The 22,798-nt window shown below is 35.6% G+C and overlaps 2 protein-coding genes across 2 annotated transcripts in view; one reads left to right on the top strand and one right to left on the bottom strand.

Moving 5' to 3' along the window:
• The window catches only part of LOC142982211 (uncharacterized), a 120,607-nt gene that overhangs the window by 9,785 nt on the left and 88,024 nt on the right, over positions 1-22,798 (top strand). The gene's annotated exons all lie outside the window — the stretch shown is intronic.
• On the bottom strand, positions 18,729-22,771 carry LOC142982201 (uncharacterized). The gene is made up of 3 exons (XM_076128600.1): positions 22,612-22,771; positions 21,660-22,422; positions 18,729-21,577 (listed from the first exon to the last, which is right to left on the bottom strand). Exons 1-3 carry the CDS (start codon positions 22,663-22,665, stop codon positions 18,807-18,809), a joined length of 3,588 nt encoding a protein of 1,195 aa, XP_075984715.1. The 5' UTR covers positions 22,666-22,771; the 3' UTR covers positions 18,729-18,806.

Raw genomic sequence — 22,798 nt, 5'->3', positions numbered from 1 at the left:
CAGTCACTGTAGATGCAATATCGACTGTATTAATCAATTTCAATAGTTCTACAATAGATTTTATCGTATGAAAAAAAAAACAAGCGGCAAAAACACGCAGACACAATACATCGCCTACAAAAATAGTAGAATATGGATGACATAGTACTGTTTACTGGTGATCGGTATGCGGCCGCGGCGCTTCTGATTAAATCCATTCATTTATGTCTAAAAGGACTTAGCTTCACTGCGAGAGTTGCGGCTAGAAAACAACGTGACTTATGCAACAGATTTTAGTGTTTAAGCTCCTTTATAAAATAGAAAAGCACGATTTAATTAAATATAATTAAGCGGCTATTTATCAGACACGATTTAAAGAATGTATTTAAATTGCAAATTAACGTTTCTGTAGTTTCGACAGTCGACAGCATTGGAGGATACAAAGTTAATAACCCGTTTGGTGAATATTGTTAATCTTGATCTTGATATATACAGAATAATTTAAATAAGTAATTATATCATTTGTTTATTTTTAAATAAGATACACTGTGATTTAAATGTTTATTTTCTTTTCTTGGGGGACCGGTTATTGACAAAAATTAAGCGTAGAAAAAACAGGTGTATGTGAGTGTCGGTTCTTTAAACTCGACTAAATTTATTTTAGGACTGGAACGCTTGTTTTACATATAACATTTTTTAATAATATGTATATTGTATATCACATATTCGCACAAAGTATGACATTCGATTAGTCACACGCACGCCGTCAGACAATAACCATTATAAGTAATGCCATCAAAAACATTCTGTAAAAACCTCAAGTCTCGCCGTAAAAAGTTGTGAGATCTATATAATACCAAGTCGATTAATCTATTTAGTCTCTACTTAAAGGACCTTCTGTCTTAGGTTATTACGTATGTTATTATCATGCCAATTTTAAAGAAATACCTTTAAAACAAATAGACCGACCTGGCCATCGCATGATTTGATTATTAGTATGTATCACACTACACAGCACGACAAGAAGTTAATGCTCCTGAAATGTTAATAATGGCGAATTTGTGTTTTCTTGCGATGACCAAGTCGATCTATTTGTTTTAAAGGTATTTTTATAAAATTGGCATGATAATAACATACGTAATAACCTAAGACAGAAGGTCCTTTAAGTAGAGACTAAATAGATTAATCGACTTGGTATTATATAGATCTCACAACTTTTTACGGCGAGACTTGAGGTTTTTACAGAATGTTTTTGATGGCATCTCACTTCTTTTTGTAGAGCGAACATAAGTCCAATTTGTATGGAAAGACTTTTTTTTTTCATAATTCAACATATTTTCTTATGGGAATGTTGTTCAGTTTCATGGGCTAAACACCCTTACCCACCCTTTACCCCCTCCCGTTATGCCTCATATAGTAGGTACCTATTTACACCTATTTATTTTATTTTCTACAGTAATAATAATTCATTAACTGCAAATGTAACCTTGTAATCTTATACATTTATATGGGATTACAAAGTTATTGTTGCAGTTGGTGTATTTAGAAAACTGGACCGAAATTAGAAAATATTAAATTTTTCCCATGATTAAGACACTAAACCCTATTTGTATTCTAAATTTTAAGCTTCTAAGTCTGCTAGAAGTACCTTAGACTTTTGATGATCGGTGAGTCAGTGAGTCAGTGAATCAGTGAGTGACAAAATTCAAAATTTTAACAAGTTGTCATTCTTAAACTACTGGTTCAAATTGACTGAAATTTTAAATATACCGTGTATATACAATGACTGATTAGTTGCTGAAAATCCAGGCTTCTTGTTTTATCCACAACGAAATTATAGGGGTGTCAAAAATAGCCCGAATTGCTTCGAGAAAAGGATGTTACGGCCGTGCCGCTTTTTTTTTGCTCGACTTGCGGGGGCACTTCCGTGCCCCCAGATACGAAAATGTGGAAACAGTGTTGAAAATGTGAATTAGTGTAGTGACGTAGGTTTAGTTTGCAACTGTACTAACTAAGGCAAATAGTAGTAGTTTCATATGTGTTTACTACGTACTAAATGTGATTCATCCGTCTAGGTTTACGTAGCGGCCTCCGCACATTAGCTATTGTTGCCAAAATCCTGTGTTTTAGCTGCTGTAACAATGGTAAGTCTGGTAATAGTCAGACCGTCTTCCAAACTTTGAAGCGAAACTAACACCCTACAACTAGTTATCGATAGCTTTTGAAGGTTCGAAAATGTTCTTTCATTTAATAAATTAATAATAGTAATAACTGTACCTTTAGAACTAATTTAAATATCCGATACTTGCTCACAAACTTATATTAGGTATATTTTATTATTTTGTAATTTACTTAATATTCTAATAAACAACACAACATATACTATAGTCACTATATTTAATCCTTATTAAATCAGCATTTTGACGTAAACCAGTGTGTCGTAAAATTATATATTCACGGAAAAGAAACTCATATTTATTCCACACGAGTACCGAACAAAGCTGATACAAAATAATAAAGTTTAAGTTAGTACGTATTTAATAAACACAGTTGTGCCAACATTCGTCGGTCACAGTCGCAAGATGAAGGTCTTAATAATATCCAAGAGCTTCTTTATCAGCAAAAAACGTCATCAGCCGATTGCGGCTTAAATTGCTTTTGCAACGAACTTTATTAATCTGTGGACCATATAATTTACTTTTTTCACAAACACTTTCAAAGGTTTAACCCCCAGTTTCTGACTACATTTAGCGGTAGTTTATCTATCCTAGATCGTTTTTGTTTATGAGTTTTAACGCTATTGAATAGATAAACTACCGTTAAATGTAACCTCAGAAACCGGGGGTAAATCAAGTAAATATGTAGACATAATGTAGATTGCGCAAAGTTTACATCAATAGATATTTAGTCTATTTTCTTTAATAACTTTCATGTCTAGACGTAAAGTTATTCGTGGTTAAATCCCAAGAGAAATTGTTCTGTTTTGGTGAACAGTGTTAATACTATCACTATGTATAATATACTGTCGTTTAACTTCGTTATCTGTTACGTAAATAGAATATGTAATTCGATATTTTATTTCTGTCCATAATTCAAAGCCCGGGACCATTTCGTTTTTAGCGATAGTACCGTTATTCTGACATGTTGAGGTCGAAAGGTTATCATTTCAATACATATGATATTTTTTGGTGTTTATGTAGCTTGTTCATATTAAAATTCTGATGCAGTTTTATACGATATATTTATTATTGCAACAAGTATTTGGCACAGTTAGTCCATGAATGGTCACCAGTATTTAGATATTTAGTTCAAGCGTCTTCGTAGTTTGAGAAAAATGTGTCTAATGACTAGACCTTGCCTGTATCTTTGCCTGTTAAGAATTTTGTAGCGGGGCTTATGTTCCGATTAGTTTATCGTGAACTGACGATATTTTGCATTACCGTATATAATTAAAAACTATAATGAATTCACTGTACAACCATTTGAAACAATCTAATTGAACAACAACAACGCGTGACGATAGATATGACAATGGACATTCCTGCCGCACTCGGTCCATTCATGCAACAAAATTATCAATGTTAATGTTTGAAATCGCCATGTACGTCGCTTTCCACGTGGTTATGTGGGGCGTGCGAAACTGTGCCGGCAACAATGCACCGGACAACGGGAAATAGCGATGTTAGACAACTTTGTTTACGTAATTGTTAATGTCTATGGGCGGCTTCACGCTGTATCCTCATAGTAACTATAAATAAGAGAGAGAAAGTGACTTCCGGATTTTTTCTGTTGTTTAAAGCCGCTGCAGAAGTCTTGTAGTGTAGTGGTGACAAGCATGAGCATCAGGAAAAGACATACATTTTATACTTCTCAGAGGACGTGATTTACTTACATCTACAATCGTCGCTTACTCCTTTCCAGACAATAGTAATACGATCTGAATACTAGTAATTCATTGTTTTTTAAATTACTATGGTCAATTTGACTACGACGAATGCGTGCAATCAATGTAAATACAGCCTTATCTACAGTTTTCCGAGCACCGGCCATTTTCCGCTCCATCTGTTGTGGCATATGCAAGTGTAATTAAATAAGTGTTCAGCATCAATATGTAATTATTAACACGCTTTCCCGACACACTGCTTGCTTTCCTTTTTAACTAGATGCAAGAAAAGGTAATAGTTTGTGCGAATGTGTGTTACTACTACTGTTTACGCACTTTCAAGTGTAGCGAACATGAACGTGGATCACGAATTGTGAAATATTGAATATTTCGTGATGATTTCATTCCAGACATGTTTTTGTCGGTTCCTTGATGTGCCGTAGATGATGTTGACGTTTGCAAAATACGAAAATCCTTCTATGGCTATCTTAAAGCAAATGCACGTTGCACAGAATTATTTTTAGAGCTTGACTTGTCTATAAAAATTGGATCATATTCTGGAATTTTTCAATAATTGTCAACAAAAATAACTGGATGCGCCACGAAGTGAATATTTTTACAAACTTTCAACAAAAATCCAATAGCCTCTATGGATATTAAACAGGCTAAAGTTAATTAACGCGCAGTTTCCAATATTGTGCACTCCGTTAGGTTTTACTCCACATTTTATATTTTAAATTTTCACTCTGCTTATGGTTTGTTTGATCAGTTGCATCGAGTATCGTCGTACTTGTGTGATATACATACGTGTTTGTAATCATTTACATATTGTTGTAATAACTGTGTCAAAGTCAGTGTGTTAAGTGCAACTGTATTGTTACCCGGTTTCTCGGGAACAAGGTTACGTGTGGTTCTTAGACGTCCGACATTTAATTAAACTGTATGAAATTAAAACTATTGCCTTATTTTTCTTGTCTTTTGTGGCCAGTACGAGTTAATAAAATATGAAAGAAACATTTATGCCAAAGACAATTACAGCGTTTTTATTTCAAAAATAAACGACAAACACAGTAAACCCCATTTATAAACGAGTTTACATATTCAATTTGGTAATATCGAAAGCTACAATGTTGCTGTATGGTCATGAACCCACGCACCGGCAGTGCGGTACACGCAACCGTTGAGTCAAGGTGGCCAGATAAAGATAAAAAAGAAAATGTCTCAATGTTGCGAAAGTCTGTAAGCTTAATTCGATATCTACAGTTGGACTGATTCGATAGGAAAAGGTCTTTGATACCAACTTATTACTTAAGGAATATATGAACCAGTAGGTTAACTTCTGAATGTGTTTGAAGGTATTTGTAGTGATTTATTTTATGACGAATGGAATATGGGCTTAGTTGAGCACAAGTTGGAACATTTAGGAAGTTTTATGACGTCTGGACAAATGTCCTACAAGGCTGTTGTGTGGGCTTGTTGTTCGATAAGAAACAAATTTGTTTCTAATGCTCCATCAATATCCGTTATACAATATTAATGATGAAAACAACAAGAAGGAGAAACATAGGACTAAACCACATTTGAAGAATCATACTGAACGGTAAAACAGTAATAGATTACCAAGAAAACATCAGTGGCTATTAATTATTATTGGTGTCCCTTTTAATTTTCGCATTGAAAATATCCAGTGTCGAGTGTTGCCAGCGCATTTAATTGAATCACTTAATGCCGTCATCATTTCCAAGTATCAACCACAGAGTCAACTGTTCACGAACCATAGCGAATATCTAAACGGTGAGAGTGGGCTCCATGGCTCCTACATGTGTGTACGTGGTGCTGAGGCCGCAATCAACCGTGACCCCGCGCGGAGACTCATTCATGCGCGGCATGTGGCCATTGTGAACGACTTTGCAGCTTTGACGCTACTCCTGATTGACCTCATTGCGGATGTTTAATGAAATCAAACAAATAAGGCTTTAGATTGATACTATTCAAAAGATTTTCTTTAACACCTCGTCTATGTCGCACTAGCAGAGCGGCACGGAAAGAAAGGCTGGTTTCGGTCATGGTTAAAATGCCTCGTACCTACCGCTGTTAAGTATAGCAAAAACAGTGTCCCTGGAAACGTGTTAAAATATATAGAGAAAGTTTTAGTAAATAGTCGAAGCACCCTTGTCCTTGATTCCAGAAAATAACTAAATGAGATACGGTAGCACGAAATGAGGTCAAGCCACTGTCGTAATCCCAACGATCACAATCTAATCTCCTTGCAATTTGATGCATTCCTTGCACCCACAATAGCTCCTAACGACATTCCGAGCTAGAATTATATACCGATTATACGAGGAAACTTTATGTAGAGAACAACACATTAGAGATAAACACAATACAGACATAATAGATGGGTATCACGGGCCCGTATCGTTTGTTGTAATCAAATGTTACTCTGACCGTGAGCCCACGCTGAGGACATAAGCGTTCATTCATGCGAACCACATTATTTTCCTCTTTCCTACACGTACCACATTCCCTATATGGCTTTTAGATTACGTGGGCATTTATTTCTTTTAGGAAGAATATAGAATTCTTTTGCCATTCTGCGTTTTTTTTTTATTTTAGCGGGAATTTGCGGTGGTCAGCATAGATTCATCATTTTTTTGTTTGTTGTCATCAGTAGGACATTAGGTTATTGTGATAAGTATAAAGTGCAGGGATTCTGTTCGCTTTATGTTATTTCACCTATTTCAGTGTTTCTACTTGCAAAAGTGAGTCAGTACTAAAATGAAACACTGCATCATGCTGTTCGTTATAATTAATACTAGTGTTCATTCATAAAATGTAAACAATTCCGCTAAATGAAATTCTATGTAACTCCGAGTATAGCTATGACTTAGTTCTACTTGACCTTATTTATGTTAAGACAACCTTTGTGTCTTCTACCATGCATTCATTTATTAATGACAGAAAAACAAGTTCTCTTCATTAGAGAAAATTGTATTATTTGAAGTATTGCATATGAAGAGTTGTTAGACATTAAATAACGATAAACATCGTCTGTACTGACGTTAATAAGAGTAATTTATTTGTAATGTTCGCGTAGGCGTGATTAGGCTCACGTAGTACCCGTCGACATCATAAGGTAATCATGTGCTAAATCCTTTTTTGTTGCGGTGCGCTCCCGCCATAAAATACGTCAAAACCATGTGACGTGAGTGATGCGCGCCATTAGTGAGTCCGTATAGTCTATGGAAACTTCGTAGAATATCATAGATAAGCGTTTATAAAAATAAGGAGGAAGAAATTTGTTTCATTCTTCCGTAAGGCACAAGCAGTATTGTTAAATTTGATAAAAGGATTTTACAAATATCAGCTGTAGGTTTTAATGTCGAAGTTAATCTCAAAAATAAATAAGGATTAAATGAATTGTTTAACCAGACAATCTTACCCAATCACGGCTCTAAACACACAATGTAGTGTTAAGTAAACTCGGTGCTAACAGATAGCTAATTCATCACCGTGATTAAACTGCCACTAAAAGGACGAAGCGCTCCAAGGTGACTTTGGTAACTTGAAAGTTCCCGAGGATGACAGACTCCTTCAAAAATTATTCAAGGGACTAAGCATTTGGTACTGTTTGTACACAGATGTTAAGAAACTGTCGTGTTTATGTTACAAGCATCAGGATTTTGCTAAAGAAAATTTAATCTGACTGAAAATTTAAATTGTGCGTTTGAAAGTACATTACTCTTAAGTCCTAGACTGATTATACGTACGAGTATAATCAGATGGACATGATGTTCAAAAAGTTTCAGAATTTAAATACTTTAATGATTAATTTTAATTATTGAAATTATTATTGCTTTGATCGGGAAATGAATTTACCACAGCAGTCATATCAAAGAGGTACGACAAAAAGGCGTGTTAAGGAGAATGGGATCCTATATATATATAGATGATCGGAAAACTCATTTACTCTACCTCAAAAAGAGAGAGAGAGTTAACAAATAAATGGTGCTGAAATTATTCGATTAACGCATTATGGAAGAATATTCAACTACTTAAAGTTCATAGTTTTATTATAATGAGTATATTATGGTTCACCATAAAGGTAACCATAAAATCCTTTTCTTGCGACGATGCACTACCGCTTCTGTTCTTATTGTCAGCTTCATATTATCATTAAACTATGGAAACATGGCGGCCATTAATGCACATATGTTAATGACTTAATTATACATGAGAATGTCCTTATTTTATGTTATTTACTCGAAATAACATGTAGCTTCCATGTTGGTATTTTTGTTACGTTAATTAAGTACGTAATTATTACATAAATAGTTCCGTGTAACCGTGGCCGTGGCCCTGGGAAAAATATATGAAGTTCCAAATCGCCTATGAATTTTATAATGACCTTACTTACAACCTTAAAGTAAATTACAAGTACCTTTATCGGCAATAAACCATACATTAAATACGACAGTCAAATATAGATCTTATTTATTTTAGCAAAGCATAACGACACTCATTTTTAAGTTTCATTCTTCTTTAATTCTACATTTGTGACCTCCAAATTCGTGGTCAAAATCACATGAATTCGTCATAACCGCTTGACCTACAACTGTTATAAGCAAATCAGACAAACGTCAGATATCCAGGAAGCATACACGACTTTGATTGATGTTCTAAAACGTAAAGAATAAAGAAACTGCCTACGTACTGCCTACGTTTTGACGTAACACACCCATATTTGGGCTAACGCTGCATCTAACTGCATAGAACCAGTCAACAATGTTCACCTGTTTGACCTAAGTCGGTTGCAAAATGAACGGGCAGGTAGGCCATAGAATGCAGTACTGTACTTGCACTTAATTTTGTATGCCATTTGAATGTCGCAGTGGGTTAGTTTCGAACAAAAGTTAAGTGTATTTAAGTAAAGTAGCAAAGTAGTCGTATGAGTAAGGTATATTTTCTCAATGCTTCGGAAATGTTGTTTGGTAAGTTAGTCCTATACAAATCCTTAAGCCGCGCAGGGTTACTCAAATAGTCTAGGATTTTTTCTGATGTATCAGTGATTGCACCGTCGCGTCGCGTCGTATTCGGCACAATTCGATTGATTTCCGATGCAAAGATCATGTTTTATTTTTAAGTCGGTACAAATAATTACCGAACGAAACTTCTCCCGTCAAGAGGTAGCGGTGCAGTTGTGCAAGCGACCTCGCGCCCACGCCGCCCCCGTGCCACTGCGCCTTGCATCATGCTAGCTGATCTCTACAGCCGTGACGCCCGTGACAATTCGGACCAAAGGTCAACAGGGCCCACCAATTGAAGGAATGCCTATACTACTCCGAGGAACAGACAACAAACCGCCAGTTTCGTAATTTAAATTTCATGTTGATCTACGCTGATCCCGCGCTTTCTTGTTCTTGATTTGAAAACATTTTACTTTTCTTTTCGCTGAGTGCCTTTAAAGATATGTATTTTCTTAAATAAAACAAGACTATGTTTCCTACGATAACTATAAATATTAATATTGTAATTCACAACAAACAAGTTCAGGATCTGTGTTACCTTCAGTTTAACCAGCTTAATATGTCTTATCCAATTATTCTCACTTTAGTAAAAGTTAATTACAACAAAATGGGCCCTATATCAAATTATCAGATAAGCCGAAAAGATTTAAATGTGTACATACTTTTTCGTTGGCAGTTAATTAAAGTTTTAAAACGGGTTTTAGATTAAAACCTCTGTTCGTTGGAGCGGTCTGTAAAAGTGAAATTACCTTTATGAGTTAATTATAATATTTATGGTTGAGTAAACAAGCATTCTTATAGAATCGTTGTACGGAGACTGACTGTCAGCTGATTAGAAGTGATCACTTGAAATGTCAAGGGTCTTGCTAAACTGTCAAAAGAGCTGAGGATTTAGTACAATAAAAAGATAAAATCAGCACTCAAGGTTCTCTTTATATGGGCCGTGGCCCGTGATATTTGTTTGACATAAAACAACGTGCTTTAATGACACGAGACTGTGAAATAGATCGGTATTATATACGTATAATTAATCCAATTAACCGTGTTAATAACGAACAAATGAAGCTAAAAGCGATCATACTTTTTGTTGAATTGTCAAGTAGCATAGACAAAAAGAGCTTGCGATTTTGAATGTTTTTTTTGCTGGTCACCTTTAGCAAGAGGTGTATGAGGCAATTTCCTGTGCCGACAGTCCGCAATTTTCTGTAATAACTTTCGATTGAGTTATTTGGACAGGGCAGGATATATGTTTGAAATATTGATTTGAAAAGTAGACTTGTATGGAGAGCCTTATTGGTCTAAAGTTGTTGCAAACTTAATTGACTGCCAGTGGTAACCAGGCAACTAACATACATAAATACACGAAAATAGGAGCATATTTTGAATTAAGTAACTTTCAGAATCAATACAAACATTCATTTTAATTACACAAATATTGGTCCCGAGCGAGTTTTGAACAATTGCACCATATGTTCAATCAGAGGAGCTCGCCAAATGACAATCGATTACTTATCACCAAAGTAATGAATACTCATATTTTTAACTGTCTCTGATTACTAATTGTAACATATTAGCTTGATTATTTTCATTCGTATACAACTAAATGACGGATTCAAAAAAAAAACGTCATCATCCATTTTTACTAGTTAGCTCTGTTGCAGTGCTAGCCGAGTGGTTTAAGATGGCACCTCCCACGCAAGCGGTTGCAGGTTTGAACCCCAACACGCCCAATGACTTTTCGAAATTATGTGTGTATTGCATGCCTAAAACTTTTATTGAGGGCATGCAAAGTCCCCAACCCGCACTTGGCCAGCGTGGTGGACTCAAAGCCTAACCCCTTTCCCTCGTTCGGGGGGAGATCCTTGCCATGCAGTAGGACAATACTGCCGTCGTAAATGTAAACACAGTAACTTAAGTTACTGTGTTTATAGTTTGTTTAGTTCTTTGGAATCAGGAGACCGCGGGCTATTTGAGAAAGTTTTCGGTTTGTTTGTACGATGGATAGTTACCGAAATACATTAAATAAAAACACAGTATTTTTACAAAAAAAACATTTAAATTAACAAAAAATACAGTATCTGTGTTATTTTAAATTAAATAACAGTATCTCACTACTAACTGTGTTTTTTTAACGTGAATAGATTTTTTTTTTTTTTTTTGCTTGATTATAACACGGCTTCTTCAGTTACTGTGATTGCGTATAAAATATTGTTCAAAGATAAACAACAAATACTTGAATAAATCACAGTATCTCATTTACTGTATCACTGATTTTATATGTATTTCTAAGAAACATAGTTATAACACAGTATGTACATACTTACTGTGTCGTAATTCCCCTAATGTTAATATCTTTACTAAGTTACAACACAGTAATAGGTAAAACTTGGTTACAACACAGTAACTGTTGAGTTACCGTGTTGTAACTTAAAAAAGAAAAATATATTATATTATTACCCTAGCTTAAAACACATTATCTAATTTTATTATTTATACAATAATAATATACTAGATATATATATACAGAATCAAAGATTTAACTATATACTAACATTAAAAGTTGCATGAAATAATATACAATAATTAGTATCTTCATGAGAGCAAAAATTAACCATTAAACTTCAACCGCGTTTTTCTCAAAACGCATATTTGGAAGTTACTGTGTTTAGATTTACGACGGCAGAATAATGGGCTCAAAAAAAATATCTGTATTGTACACAATGAAGTAGGTAAATACTCATAATCTACAATATATCCTATGAACCAGATGGTCGTATGAGTGGTATCCAGTCGCAGTTGAGTGCGTTACCTATCATTGCATGACTAATCTACGTACCTACGTATGAACTGGCGCACTAGACTATCACAATCATTACAGCATCGACGACATTAGTTATGTAGAGCGTGTTACAGCATTTTTTATTTATTTTTTATCTTCTTTTGTCTCTGTTTATGTAAAAGAGAAAGCTCAAGGGGTCTATGTACTAGCAAAATCTGGGAACGAAATGTAACGTGAAGAATCTTTGACATGAGTAAAAGAGGAATAAGAAAGGATTCAGAAAAACGTAACTCCTCTAAGAGGAGACATTTCAAATTCCACGCACGCCTGGAAATAGCTAGTTCTGCATAACTAACTCCTTTTAAAGATGACCATCTCTGGTAATAGCTAGCTCTGCATAACTAACTCCTTTTAAAAATGTTCGTCTAAGTAGTCAGAAGAGCATGTGATGATCCTGAATAATTTTAAGTCATAGTCCAGTCCACTAGGTACTTCATCGACGATACGGTACGAATTAAAAAATGCAGTAACGAATCATTTTATGCCAGTTGAACGAAAAACGTGTCCTTTTTTTTATCTTTAAACTGTAACAAAGTTGTGTGTAATTTATCTCTGTACTAACGGCAGTGCACGGTTGATATCATTAACATACATTTTTATTGGTCGTCGCATTCTGGTGCATTGTGAAAGTGGTCACCAAGCAACACTGCATGGCATTATGCGGGTGTCATTACCGACTTCAAGCTTTGTGCAATCGGCTTATTGTTTTGATCTGCATGACTCTCACTTAACTATCATGTGCCGTCAAAATAATCGTCTATTTTGGCGCTAAATATATGGGGATTAGACTGTCCTTTAGGATTTTTGCTCTATTTTGTGTATCACTGGTGTAACAAAGGTCTCCTTGCCGTTTTCTTGCAAAATACCCAAGATGGCACGACGATATTTTGCTATAACTCTTCTTAAATATGTTTTGTACTAGTTTATCCAACTTCGGTAGTGTCTCACCTCACCTGACGATAATTTTAATACACCGCTAACATGAAGACTTTTACGGCTATTCTAAGTTTTACGAGACCACATTTTATGTGGTGTGTGGCATACGTAAGCGGGAATAATACCCGAGTGGTATAGTTATAGCCAATGAACGGGCGGCCGATAAATTCGGTCAGAGTAAAAGGGCCGCTCGCCATGTCTGATACGGGCACTAATGAAGATTTATGTTGAATGTACAACGACCATTGTCAGATGGAATTGCTGTATTGTTTTTAAGGCTTGTGGAGATAATTGGTGTTTACTTGAAGTGATCAAAGTAAGTGCTGTTGGAGTAATTAAGAACTTATAATTACTAGACTATTGAGACGGGATTACGTATAGTCAATTTTGCTCTTCTTTCGATATGTGTTATAAAAATTTCATATCTTTATATTAAAGAAACAACATCAGATATTATCTGAATGTATCTACTAAACATATATCAAACAAAAACCTACGTTTATCTCTACTACGTGTACTACCAGAGGTGTTTTTCCACAATTACATTATTATGATGAATGGGAACTAAAGAATGGAGGCGACGGCGTGGGAACCTCCCGGGCAGAGACAACGGGCGTAATCTATACTAATCTATACTAATATTATAAAGCTGTAGAGTTTGTTTGTTTGAACGCGCTAATCTCAAGAACTACTGGTCCGATTTGAAAAATTATTTCAGTGTTAGATAGTTCATTTATCGAGAAAGGCTATGGGTTATATATCATCACGCTACGACCAATAGGAGCAGAGTACCAGTAAAAAATGTTACAAAAACGGGGAAAATTTTGACCCATTCTGTCTTATGTGACGCAAGCGAAGTTGCGCGAGTCAGCTAGTACTTAATACAGAACTATCTTTACGATCTACAAGGTAGTTAAAAATGCGGATACCTACATTGTAGTGTTGTGTCGATTGTGTTCGTGGGCGACGGATAATTGTCCCTTATCTGACGTCGTTAGACAACAATGCGACCGCCCTGGACAACTAGGGCTGGTACATATTGTGATTTATTGATTATTATTGAAGTATTATTAACGTTGTTTATGTATTGCCGGATTTTATTATACATTGCATGCAGGAAATTGAATTAGATTTATTTATTTCACTTGAAGTAAATTAAAAACTTGGCGGTTTTAACGTCAATTCGCAAGTACCTGCAGTAATTATTTCTAGAAATAAATATTAGATGTTTAACCTTGCGATGACGTTATGTCCTATAGTCTACCTTTACACACATCATGCTACAAAAACACACGAACACTGCTATCTATCTTATTCAGAAAAACATTGCTTTTTTTACTTCTTCTTTTTTAAATTTTCACAAACTTATTCATTGTTTTAAGAATGCGTACATATTTTACGACGTTCTGCCCGGGACTTCACCCGCGAGTATTTTTCCCGGAGGTAAAAAATATCCTTTATGTATAATAATCCAAATTATAAGCTATCAGTGTATTAAATTTTATTAAAATCCGTGCGTTTTCTTAAAATAATAAACATACATACATCCATGCATCTTTACTTACAAACTCTTGCATTAACAATATTAGTGGGATTTTACATTTTGTTTTAAAGTTAAAATATAGCCACGCACATGTCAGGGGCATCGTTTGTTACGTGCACCCGTTGACATAAAGGTTCTGTTGACTATGGACAAAAGCGACGTCATAATAAACAGCATACAAACACGATTTATTGTACTCATTCACTAAAGTTCATTGACTATGTTGCCCGGTTTTAGGTTACTTGGCTCTGTTCACGGTTACGGGATATTGTTCTGACTTTTGTATGACTTTGTGAGTCGTTTCAAAACTGCATCAAAAGGTTTTATTTCACCTAATTTAAATATATAGAAGCAATAGGCTTTTTATGTCCCACTGCTGGGCAAGGGTCTCTCCTGCCGAACGAAGGCGGGGTTTAGTCTTTGAGTCCACCACGCATGCTAAGTGCCGGTTGGGGACTTTGCATGCCCTCAAGAAACGTATAGACTTATACATTTTAAATAGCAGTTTAATCTAGCACTATAGCGCTGTCTAACTCGTATTATTGTTGCTTTTTAAAAGTTCGGCAAGTGTGAGGATAAAGTAAGCATACGTAAGCCTAAAATAATATTTTAAGACGTTTGCCGTCTATGTGTAAGTTACTCTTACAACTTTTTATAAAATGTCCCCCGTGACCCGCAGGCAGCTATAAAAATAAATATTTGTTCGTACTCACTTTGACATTTACCTTATTGGGTTGCCAATACTTTGAAGTTATGTCTTGTACAAGTAATTGAAAACACATTGACGAAAATATAAGTATTCGTTGGATCAAAGGTTGATGTTGATTACGTAACTTTGAGCAGGCTTATATTAAAGTCGTATTAGCGTGTCATTTTATATCAGTAAGGTAATGCAGATAAAATATATGGTCAGACTTATTTGGCCTCTAATATTTTACATAGGCGCATTTGTTGTTAATTCTACTTATAACAAAATATTAATTCGCAATCGGATATAATTTACAAGGCTGGCATAATTGTTAGTATTTATATTCACAGTATACAGCATATTATCTCGCTGGCCAGCATCTACGACACAATACAAAGAGAAACATAATTACGTGCGAGTTATTTTAAGTGTAAAGGAGGAAACTTAATGATAAATAGTTGTTTGGTCAATAGGCCTCTATGCGGCTTGTAACATATTTCTCTTGTATCGTAAACAACTCGCGTACAAAGGGAAGGGAAACTGGGCTGTACATCCTCTGTGCTGTTTTGAGGTTAGAATAATTAAAGAGATGAACATAGACATATACAAGCAAAATCAATTTCTGACGGTTATTTGCCGCCATACTTAGCATAATACTGTGGGATTGTACAAACAGGATCCCCGCATTGCCACAAAGCGGGCCGCGTGCCAATCCACATAATCGACTATATCATGTTATGATAAACACTTGCGACAGATTACCACTTTGTACATTAATGAAATTAATTATACAGTTTAGTAATTAACTTACGTGTTCTACTTTTACTTTGATTGTAACGAGGTACAAGTATATTTTGCTCTGAATATTATTATAGGGGTTTTCGATTGTTATGAATATTTATTACCTGCGAAATGAATAATGAATGTTGACCGCTGACATCGTGATGATGATAATGTACCTACTGAGTTATAATAAATGTGCTATGTTTCAAATGTCTGAGTCATGAGTACATAATGCAATTCATCTTTATAAGACAGGTTTATAAAGACTACAAAGTGGCATCAAGAATAATGAAATTATGTTACGTTAGTGCCCGGCAATAAAATATTTTCTACTATTTTTAAAAGAGTCGTAATTTATGTGAATTTACATAGTTTTGTAAGACGACATTGTTAATGACTAGAGATTTCTTTGTGAATTTCAGTTTTTGTATTAAATACGAGCTGGGTTTTGTGGATATGATTATGGAATTGTCTGTCTGAAAAGCATTGATAACAATACCTAGAAACTGATGACATAACATAAGTTGTGTCTACCTCTAGTCAGCGACAGACGGGATGTTTTCGTCTGTATAGTAGTGTATAGTATCTAAAACAATAACAGTGTTGCACCTCTGTCTACCCAGCCTCTAACCTCTGGACCCATCTCGACACTAAAAACAATAGCCCTTTGTATTCCACAGAATTTGTTACAAGTTTTACGACTCTAGTTACTCGATTCAATTAGTGGAACAAAGACAATCGGATGACAATATTGGTGAGACAAAGGGCGGTCCAGCGAAGCGCGGGATGTTGCGTGCGCGCACGTGATCTCGACTTGATCAATTCACTTCTATATTTAGAATGTTATTTATTGGCCGAGTGTTTGTTTGAAGTACTCTCAAGAGATTATATTAATCCTTTATTGTGAAATGTTTGTACTTTCGTTCGAGTTCATCCATCGAACTCGTACAACAGTGATTGAAGTTATAAATGCTATTGATTTCAAAGTAAAGAAAAACGAAGAGCACATCAGCCTGAAATAAACGGATTCCAGTGGAGATTCTCTAGGAAGTATTGAATCTCATCATTTGTGTAAATTGCCAAGGAAATCATTCTTTGTTTTCTTCTTCCTTTATGTTTTTAAACTTACAAAAAATACGTATTAAAATATGATCTCAATGTAGGCAGTGGAGCGTGAGATGCGCACGCGCCGGGCCGCGCCTGCGCCGTGGAGCGCGACCGGCGCCGCCTCGCGCGCCTGTCGATATGACACCGTGATGTAATCGCGCAAGGCCGCCTCGCACTGTCACTCCAACCGGTTCATCCGCACCAATAATTACTGCTTTTTATATCACTTTGTACAGTTGATATACAAAATATAGTATTGTTCTCTACCACAATGTTATCTGGCAAGCGTTGAAATTGATAGACAGCATTCATGCGACTGACACAACTTTTTATAAAATCTTACTTCAGTATGGCATTGGAATGATTGAATTTGTCTTCTAGACTAGGACAAATCCTTTCTAATCCTAAAATCGTGTTCTCTATCCTTAGTTATTATCATGTGAACAATGCTAATCGCACTGCAATGTAAACCTACATCACTTTTGCCATTAAATCCACCTCCTACTTACCTCAGAATGATTTGTTACTTTGAAATTACGTAGCATTACAAGCCAACAGAGAATGCTCGTTAATGAAGTGAATATTCTGATCAATTAACTGCACAGACAACTCAGTTGTTTCTCGTTTGAATAATCTATGTTTAATTATACGCCTACTTTTCGAATTGCTTTAGCTATTAGCAATAATTCTAGTCGATATTCTAATTACGAACATATCTTAGAACTAAGTATCCGTATCATACTAAAATCGTTAATGCGAAAGTCTCTCTTAATGTCCGTTACGTTTAAAATGCTCAACCACGGCAACGATGTTTATAGAATCACTATCGGATGTATAGTTAAAGAAATAAATAAGTAGTAAGTACCTCTTCTTTTTTATAATCCCCCCTAAGCGGCTGGAAAGGACTATTGGGAATATCTTTATACGCGAGCGGAGTAACGCGGGTCAGCTAGTTTCATACATTTTTGCAAGTTCCTGTTCTACAAACTAACAAAAATACTTTCTTTACGCGAGCAGACTTAATAACACATTTATGTCTAGTGTAAAGAAAGTGAATTTTGAATTTATTCACATGACATGGCACTTAATGATGCCATTTAAATGCATCAGAACATTTAAGCTCAAGTGAAACCAACTAAGTACTAAGTTACTAAGTCAACAGGATGCATAATCTTTTAAAAGTAGTGTTAAGCGCTACTTAACGCTCGGTTTAGCGAAGTAAGCGCTGACTTGACGGCTAATATGTCTGTACATTGTTATTTTGATGGCGTTAAGAGGCGTGTCCATGTGTAATGGCGGCACTAAACTGATCATTTTATAGGACTATTCTTTGTACTGTTTTATACTCCTGCTGTACTTATCTTAAGGCTTTAGGGATAAATGCAATAGAAGAATATCGGCTTAGTGTAATAGTTTAGACATCTCTTTTCGTTATGTCAGACAGTAGACAACATGTCATTGTTGACTTATTGGAATATTCCGTGGCTAAATAGTGGAAAATCTTTCAAATACCTATGAATAAACAGTATTAACTATTTAAATCTTAGAACAAATCTAAACATTGGTTACGCTTAGTTACACTAATTGATCTGTGAAGGTCGGACGGTATTCGCTATGAAAATGGCTGGTTACAATCTGTGATTTTCTTTAAAAAGAAAAATATAACAATACGATCCGAGTCTGTTTAAATTCTAAATAAACATTGGCATAGAAATAAATGGTATCTTTATAACATTTTGAATTATTGCTGCCATTCAATTAGCAGCAAAAATCTATTGCAATACTAAAAAAACGATATAAAAATATGATATAATACAAAGCAACCTTAAGTAATTGCTCAGGATTAAGAAAAACATGCTTCGAATAAGTCTTCGTAACGTTTATGCTATGCTAATATTATAAATAGTATTATCTAAGGTTATTAAAACAGCAAATTAAATAACATAATTTATTAAATTAACTATTCTAGCGATTGCAATTTACAACTATAATAAATAATTTTTCACTTGTTCTTTTAATTATACAACAGCGTAGAGATATTTGATTAAGTCTCTTAGTTCAGCGTTTGACAAATCTTTGGGGAGAAACAGTTCTTCTTTCGTGTTAGTCTTTCCTTCTGTAGACTTCTTTATAGCTTTATCTATTAATGAAGTTACTTTGTCATTATGAAGAGGAACAAAATCTTTGCCTTCAATTGTCTTTTCCTGCGGTATGTTGTCTTGTACTAAGTCATCTAGTGGTCTTTCGCTTTCAACAGATTCCTTAGTTCTTAATTCAGAAGTTGAGGCGTCTGGTTTATCCGTGTCAATAGTTGAGGGTGTATTATTCAGCATGTCTCTGTGCTCAGTATCTTTTACTGCTGTGTCAGTTATAGATAGTTCTAGGACAGCTGTATGAGGGCCATTGTCGAGATTTGATTTGGATATGTCTCTTTCATCTTCTAGTAGAAGTGGTTCTACCTGCTCGATCTTGTCTAAGTCATAAGTAAAGATACTCGTGTCTGATTGGGCTCTTTCTAATGAAACTCTATGTAAAACATCCTTGTCAACATCACCAGTAGAAGTTTCTAGTTCTGTGTTTCCCACATACAATTTCTCATCTTCAGTACTGATAGAAATCGGAGTGTATTTGTGTGCAGGAATTACTTGATCACTATGAATAATATCCGATTGAAGTTCTTCTGTTACTTCTTCATGTGCTTTTGACTGTATGTTTTCATCAGTGTTATTACGGTTTTGTTTATCAAGAACTAATAATGCTGCTGGTTCAGCATACCTCGTGTCTTCAGTAGTAAGCGTTTCTAGATGTTCTTTAGCTGTGGGTATAGAGGGATTATCTACACAAATATCAGTAACTGAATCGTTACGGAGTTCCATTGCTTCTGGTAAAGTATAAACGTGCTCTGTGAGATAAACCATTTCATCATCTGGATGATTCACATCACTTGACTGTAAGTCATGTGTTTTTTCATTCGATGTTGAAACATCATGTGCTATTGATCCTGTCGGGAAACTTGGTTTAACTTGCACTATATTTGAAATCGGCGTGTCTAACATCAGGAAATCTTCTTCCGATGAAATTTCTTCTTCATTTGTATTGTTTAATGGAGTTGCCTCAGGTGGAGGGCAAAAAGTATCCTCATTTGTTCGTTTTGGCAGAATCTTTAGAGTATTATCAAGATCCTGAGTATCTAGCATGTCTCCAAAGATAGGTATACTTTCTATAGCACCTTGTGTAGGAAGATTATCTAAAGATAAATTATCCGTAGCCACATCTGGCGTCACTTTATCCCCAACTACGCCTGTTGCTTGATTTGCTAATATCGTTTCTGCTAGTGGTAGAGTGGGATCCACGTTGGTTATATCTGTAGGAGAACCACTTATTGGTATCATACTCACAGGTGTTAGAAAATCATCTTCAGTGACATCAGTCGGCAAGTTGTTCATCACATCACTCGTATCTGGTACAAGTCCGCTATCTTTTATTTTATCAGATCCTGTTACATCTCGGATATCAATATTCTCTTCAGGTATAACCCCTTCAGTGAAATCATTTAGTGGAATTGGATTTTCTGGAAGTACGTTATCACTAACTGGTGAAGACTCATCGCCATTATTTAGAGTTGGGACTATGTCATTAGTGACACCTGTAGGGTCCATATTGCCAATTGGGAGTGGATTTGTATTGACTCCATCTATTGGTGTCAATTCTTTGGGTGTGTCAGGACCGCTTGGTAGTTCTTCCGTAATTGTAGACGTGTCTGGGGTTAACGGCAAACCGTCATTTAAGTTGACGGGTAGAGGATTATCTGAGGGTAAATTATCGGTAGGAACTATTGATGGAATATCACTTATATCGACTGGTACAGGTGGTTCAACATTCGGAGATGTTATTGGTGTTAATTCTTGTGGAACTTCGTCAACGGGATTATTTTGAGCGGTTCCGTCTGAAGCAGGAGTTTCGTCAGTGCCACCGTTTGGTTCTGTAGTACTTGGTAGGTCTTGAACGTCTGGTAATAGGGGGTCTATTTCTGATATATCAGTAGGTGGAGAATTAATCGGAATCAATGGTTCCACTGCAGTCAAGTCAGGAGTAGTAGGCACATTGGTATCAAGACTATTAGAGTCATTGTCGGTCGAAGAAGGGACAGTTTCAATTCCAGATGGTGCAGGTGGAGTATTATCAGTCACAGTTCCAGTACACGTTTGGGGTTTTCTTGACGGAATAAACACGATAACGGGCGTATCTGAGTTTGTTTCCACATTAGGCAGCTGTATAGTGTTACTAGAATCATCAACCGGTAAAACAATGACTGGCATGTATGAGTTCTTATCAGTTGGCATCAGCTGTTTGATTACATCCATAGGTATATTAGCTGGTACATTATCTCCTGTGCTAGTTGTAGGTAGTGGTAATTGGACGTTCATAGGTCCAGTTGCGTCTGGAATAGAATTATCTTCAGCTGGTGATGGTGTGTCGGATGTGACAGTTGGCATATTTGTTGAATTTATAGGATCTGAAGTGCTTTCTGTATTTGGTGTTACTTCATTAGGCTGGATTACATCTTCGATATTCGTGTTGTTGTAATCATATACAGGGCACACATCTTTAGTTGGATTTGGTAAAGGTGTTTGAGGTAACAAAGGTTCTTCTTCAGAAATAGCTGGTACTGTTTCGCTTACATGATCAGGGAGATTTGCTTCTGATTGACTGTTTTCATTTGGAGATGTTTCTTGATTTGGTTCGTTCGCGATCGTTTCAGGAGACGAAGTATTCTGTGAGTTTGTATCTGAATAAAAAAGGGTAAATTATATAAAATCTGCAATGAAATTAAAGAACAGGAATAAAAAATTCAAAGTAATAAATCTTACCTGAATTTATTGCTTCAGTGTTGGTGCTGCTGGCATTGTTAGCGGAGTTATTTAGATCAGGTTGGGGCTTAGAACCCTTCATTTTTGCTTTAAGAATCTCCATCTGATCAAAATACTGCTGGGTTTTAGATTTCACCTGTTTCTTATAGGGTCTACATGTGAAACTTCCCAATGCTTTTGACGCAGGAATTTCGGGGTAGTCAAACGGTGGTTCATTTTGGGTAAATATAGGAGAGTTCCAATAATGTGGTATCCACGTTTCCATCGCAGAAACAGGGTATTGCACTTCTGGAAACATACCTGGGCTCTGCATCCATATTGGCTCAGACCCAGATGTGAATGCTGTCGTGAAAGGTTTTTCACTTTCCGCTCGGACATTTTCAATATTAGTATACCTGTTCAATTTTCGTTTCATTCTCATTTCTTTCTTCAAATCGCTAACAGCCTGAGATTGGGCACAAGGAGCTCTTTTATCCGGCATCCGAAAAGTATTCAAATTCGTTCCCATATAAAAAGGGTCTTTAGCAGAAGTGTCAAGTGGATATTCAATGTCAGGAAAATTATACATCTTGTATGATGATTTCTTCGGAGCGTTTTTGTTAAGGACAACATTTTTGTTTTTTGTGAATACGGATTTCGGTGTTTTGATCCCTCTCGTTAGTGAAGGTGACTTTGGACAAGTTTTTGTCTGTTTAAAGCTGTCGAGATAACGCTTTAGTGAGGATTTTCTTGACGTACTCGGCATACAATGAGTGATTGTTAACTGAAATAAACGTAGGGATTTTTTGTTAGAACTAGTTTTATTATAGGTATTTTTAATGAATAAATATATTATTATTATGACTTGATCACAATCTTCCGCCGTTTTCTACAACAAATAACTTTGTCTAATATTTAAAACTCCACAATTTTTATTTTAAACACTATAACACATATGAATTTAGTTTCTTACCTGATTGATAACAATAGTCACCAGTACCAAAGCCACCTTTTCACGAAATCCCATTTCAGGGAATTATTTAACAATTTCGGCCGCACAGTGTTTATAAAGTTAAATTATTATCAGTTCCGATCGATCCACATGTAATTACGTGACACTTCTGTTTTGCTTGTTAGAAAAATATTCCTATTATATATCA

The sequence above is a fragment of the Anticarsia gemmatalis genome, chromosome 2, assembly GCF_050436995.1.
Source record: "Anticarsia gemmatalis isolate Benzon Research Colony breed Stoneville strain chromosome 2, ilAntGemm2 primary, whole genome shotgun sequence".
Classification (NCBI taxonomy): Eukaryota; Metazoa; Arthropoda; class Insecta; order Lepidoptera; family Erebidae; genus Anticarsia; species Anticarsia gemmatalis.
The sequence above is the reverse complement of the archived record's forward strand: the minus strand, read 5'-3'. Positions and strand labels throughout refer to the sequence as shown.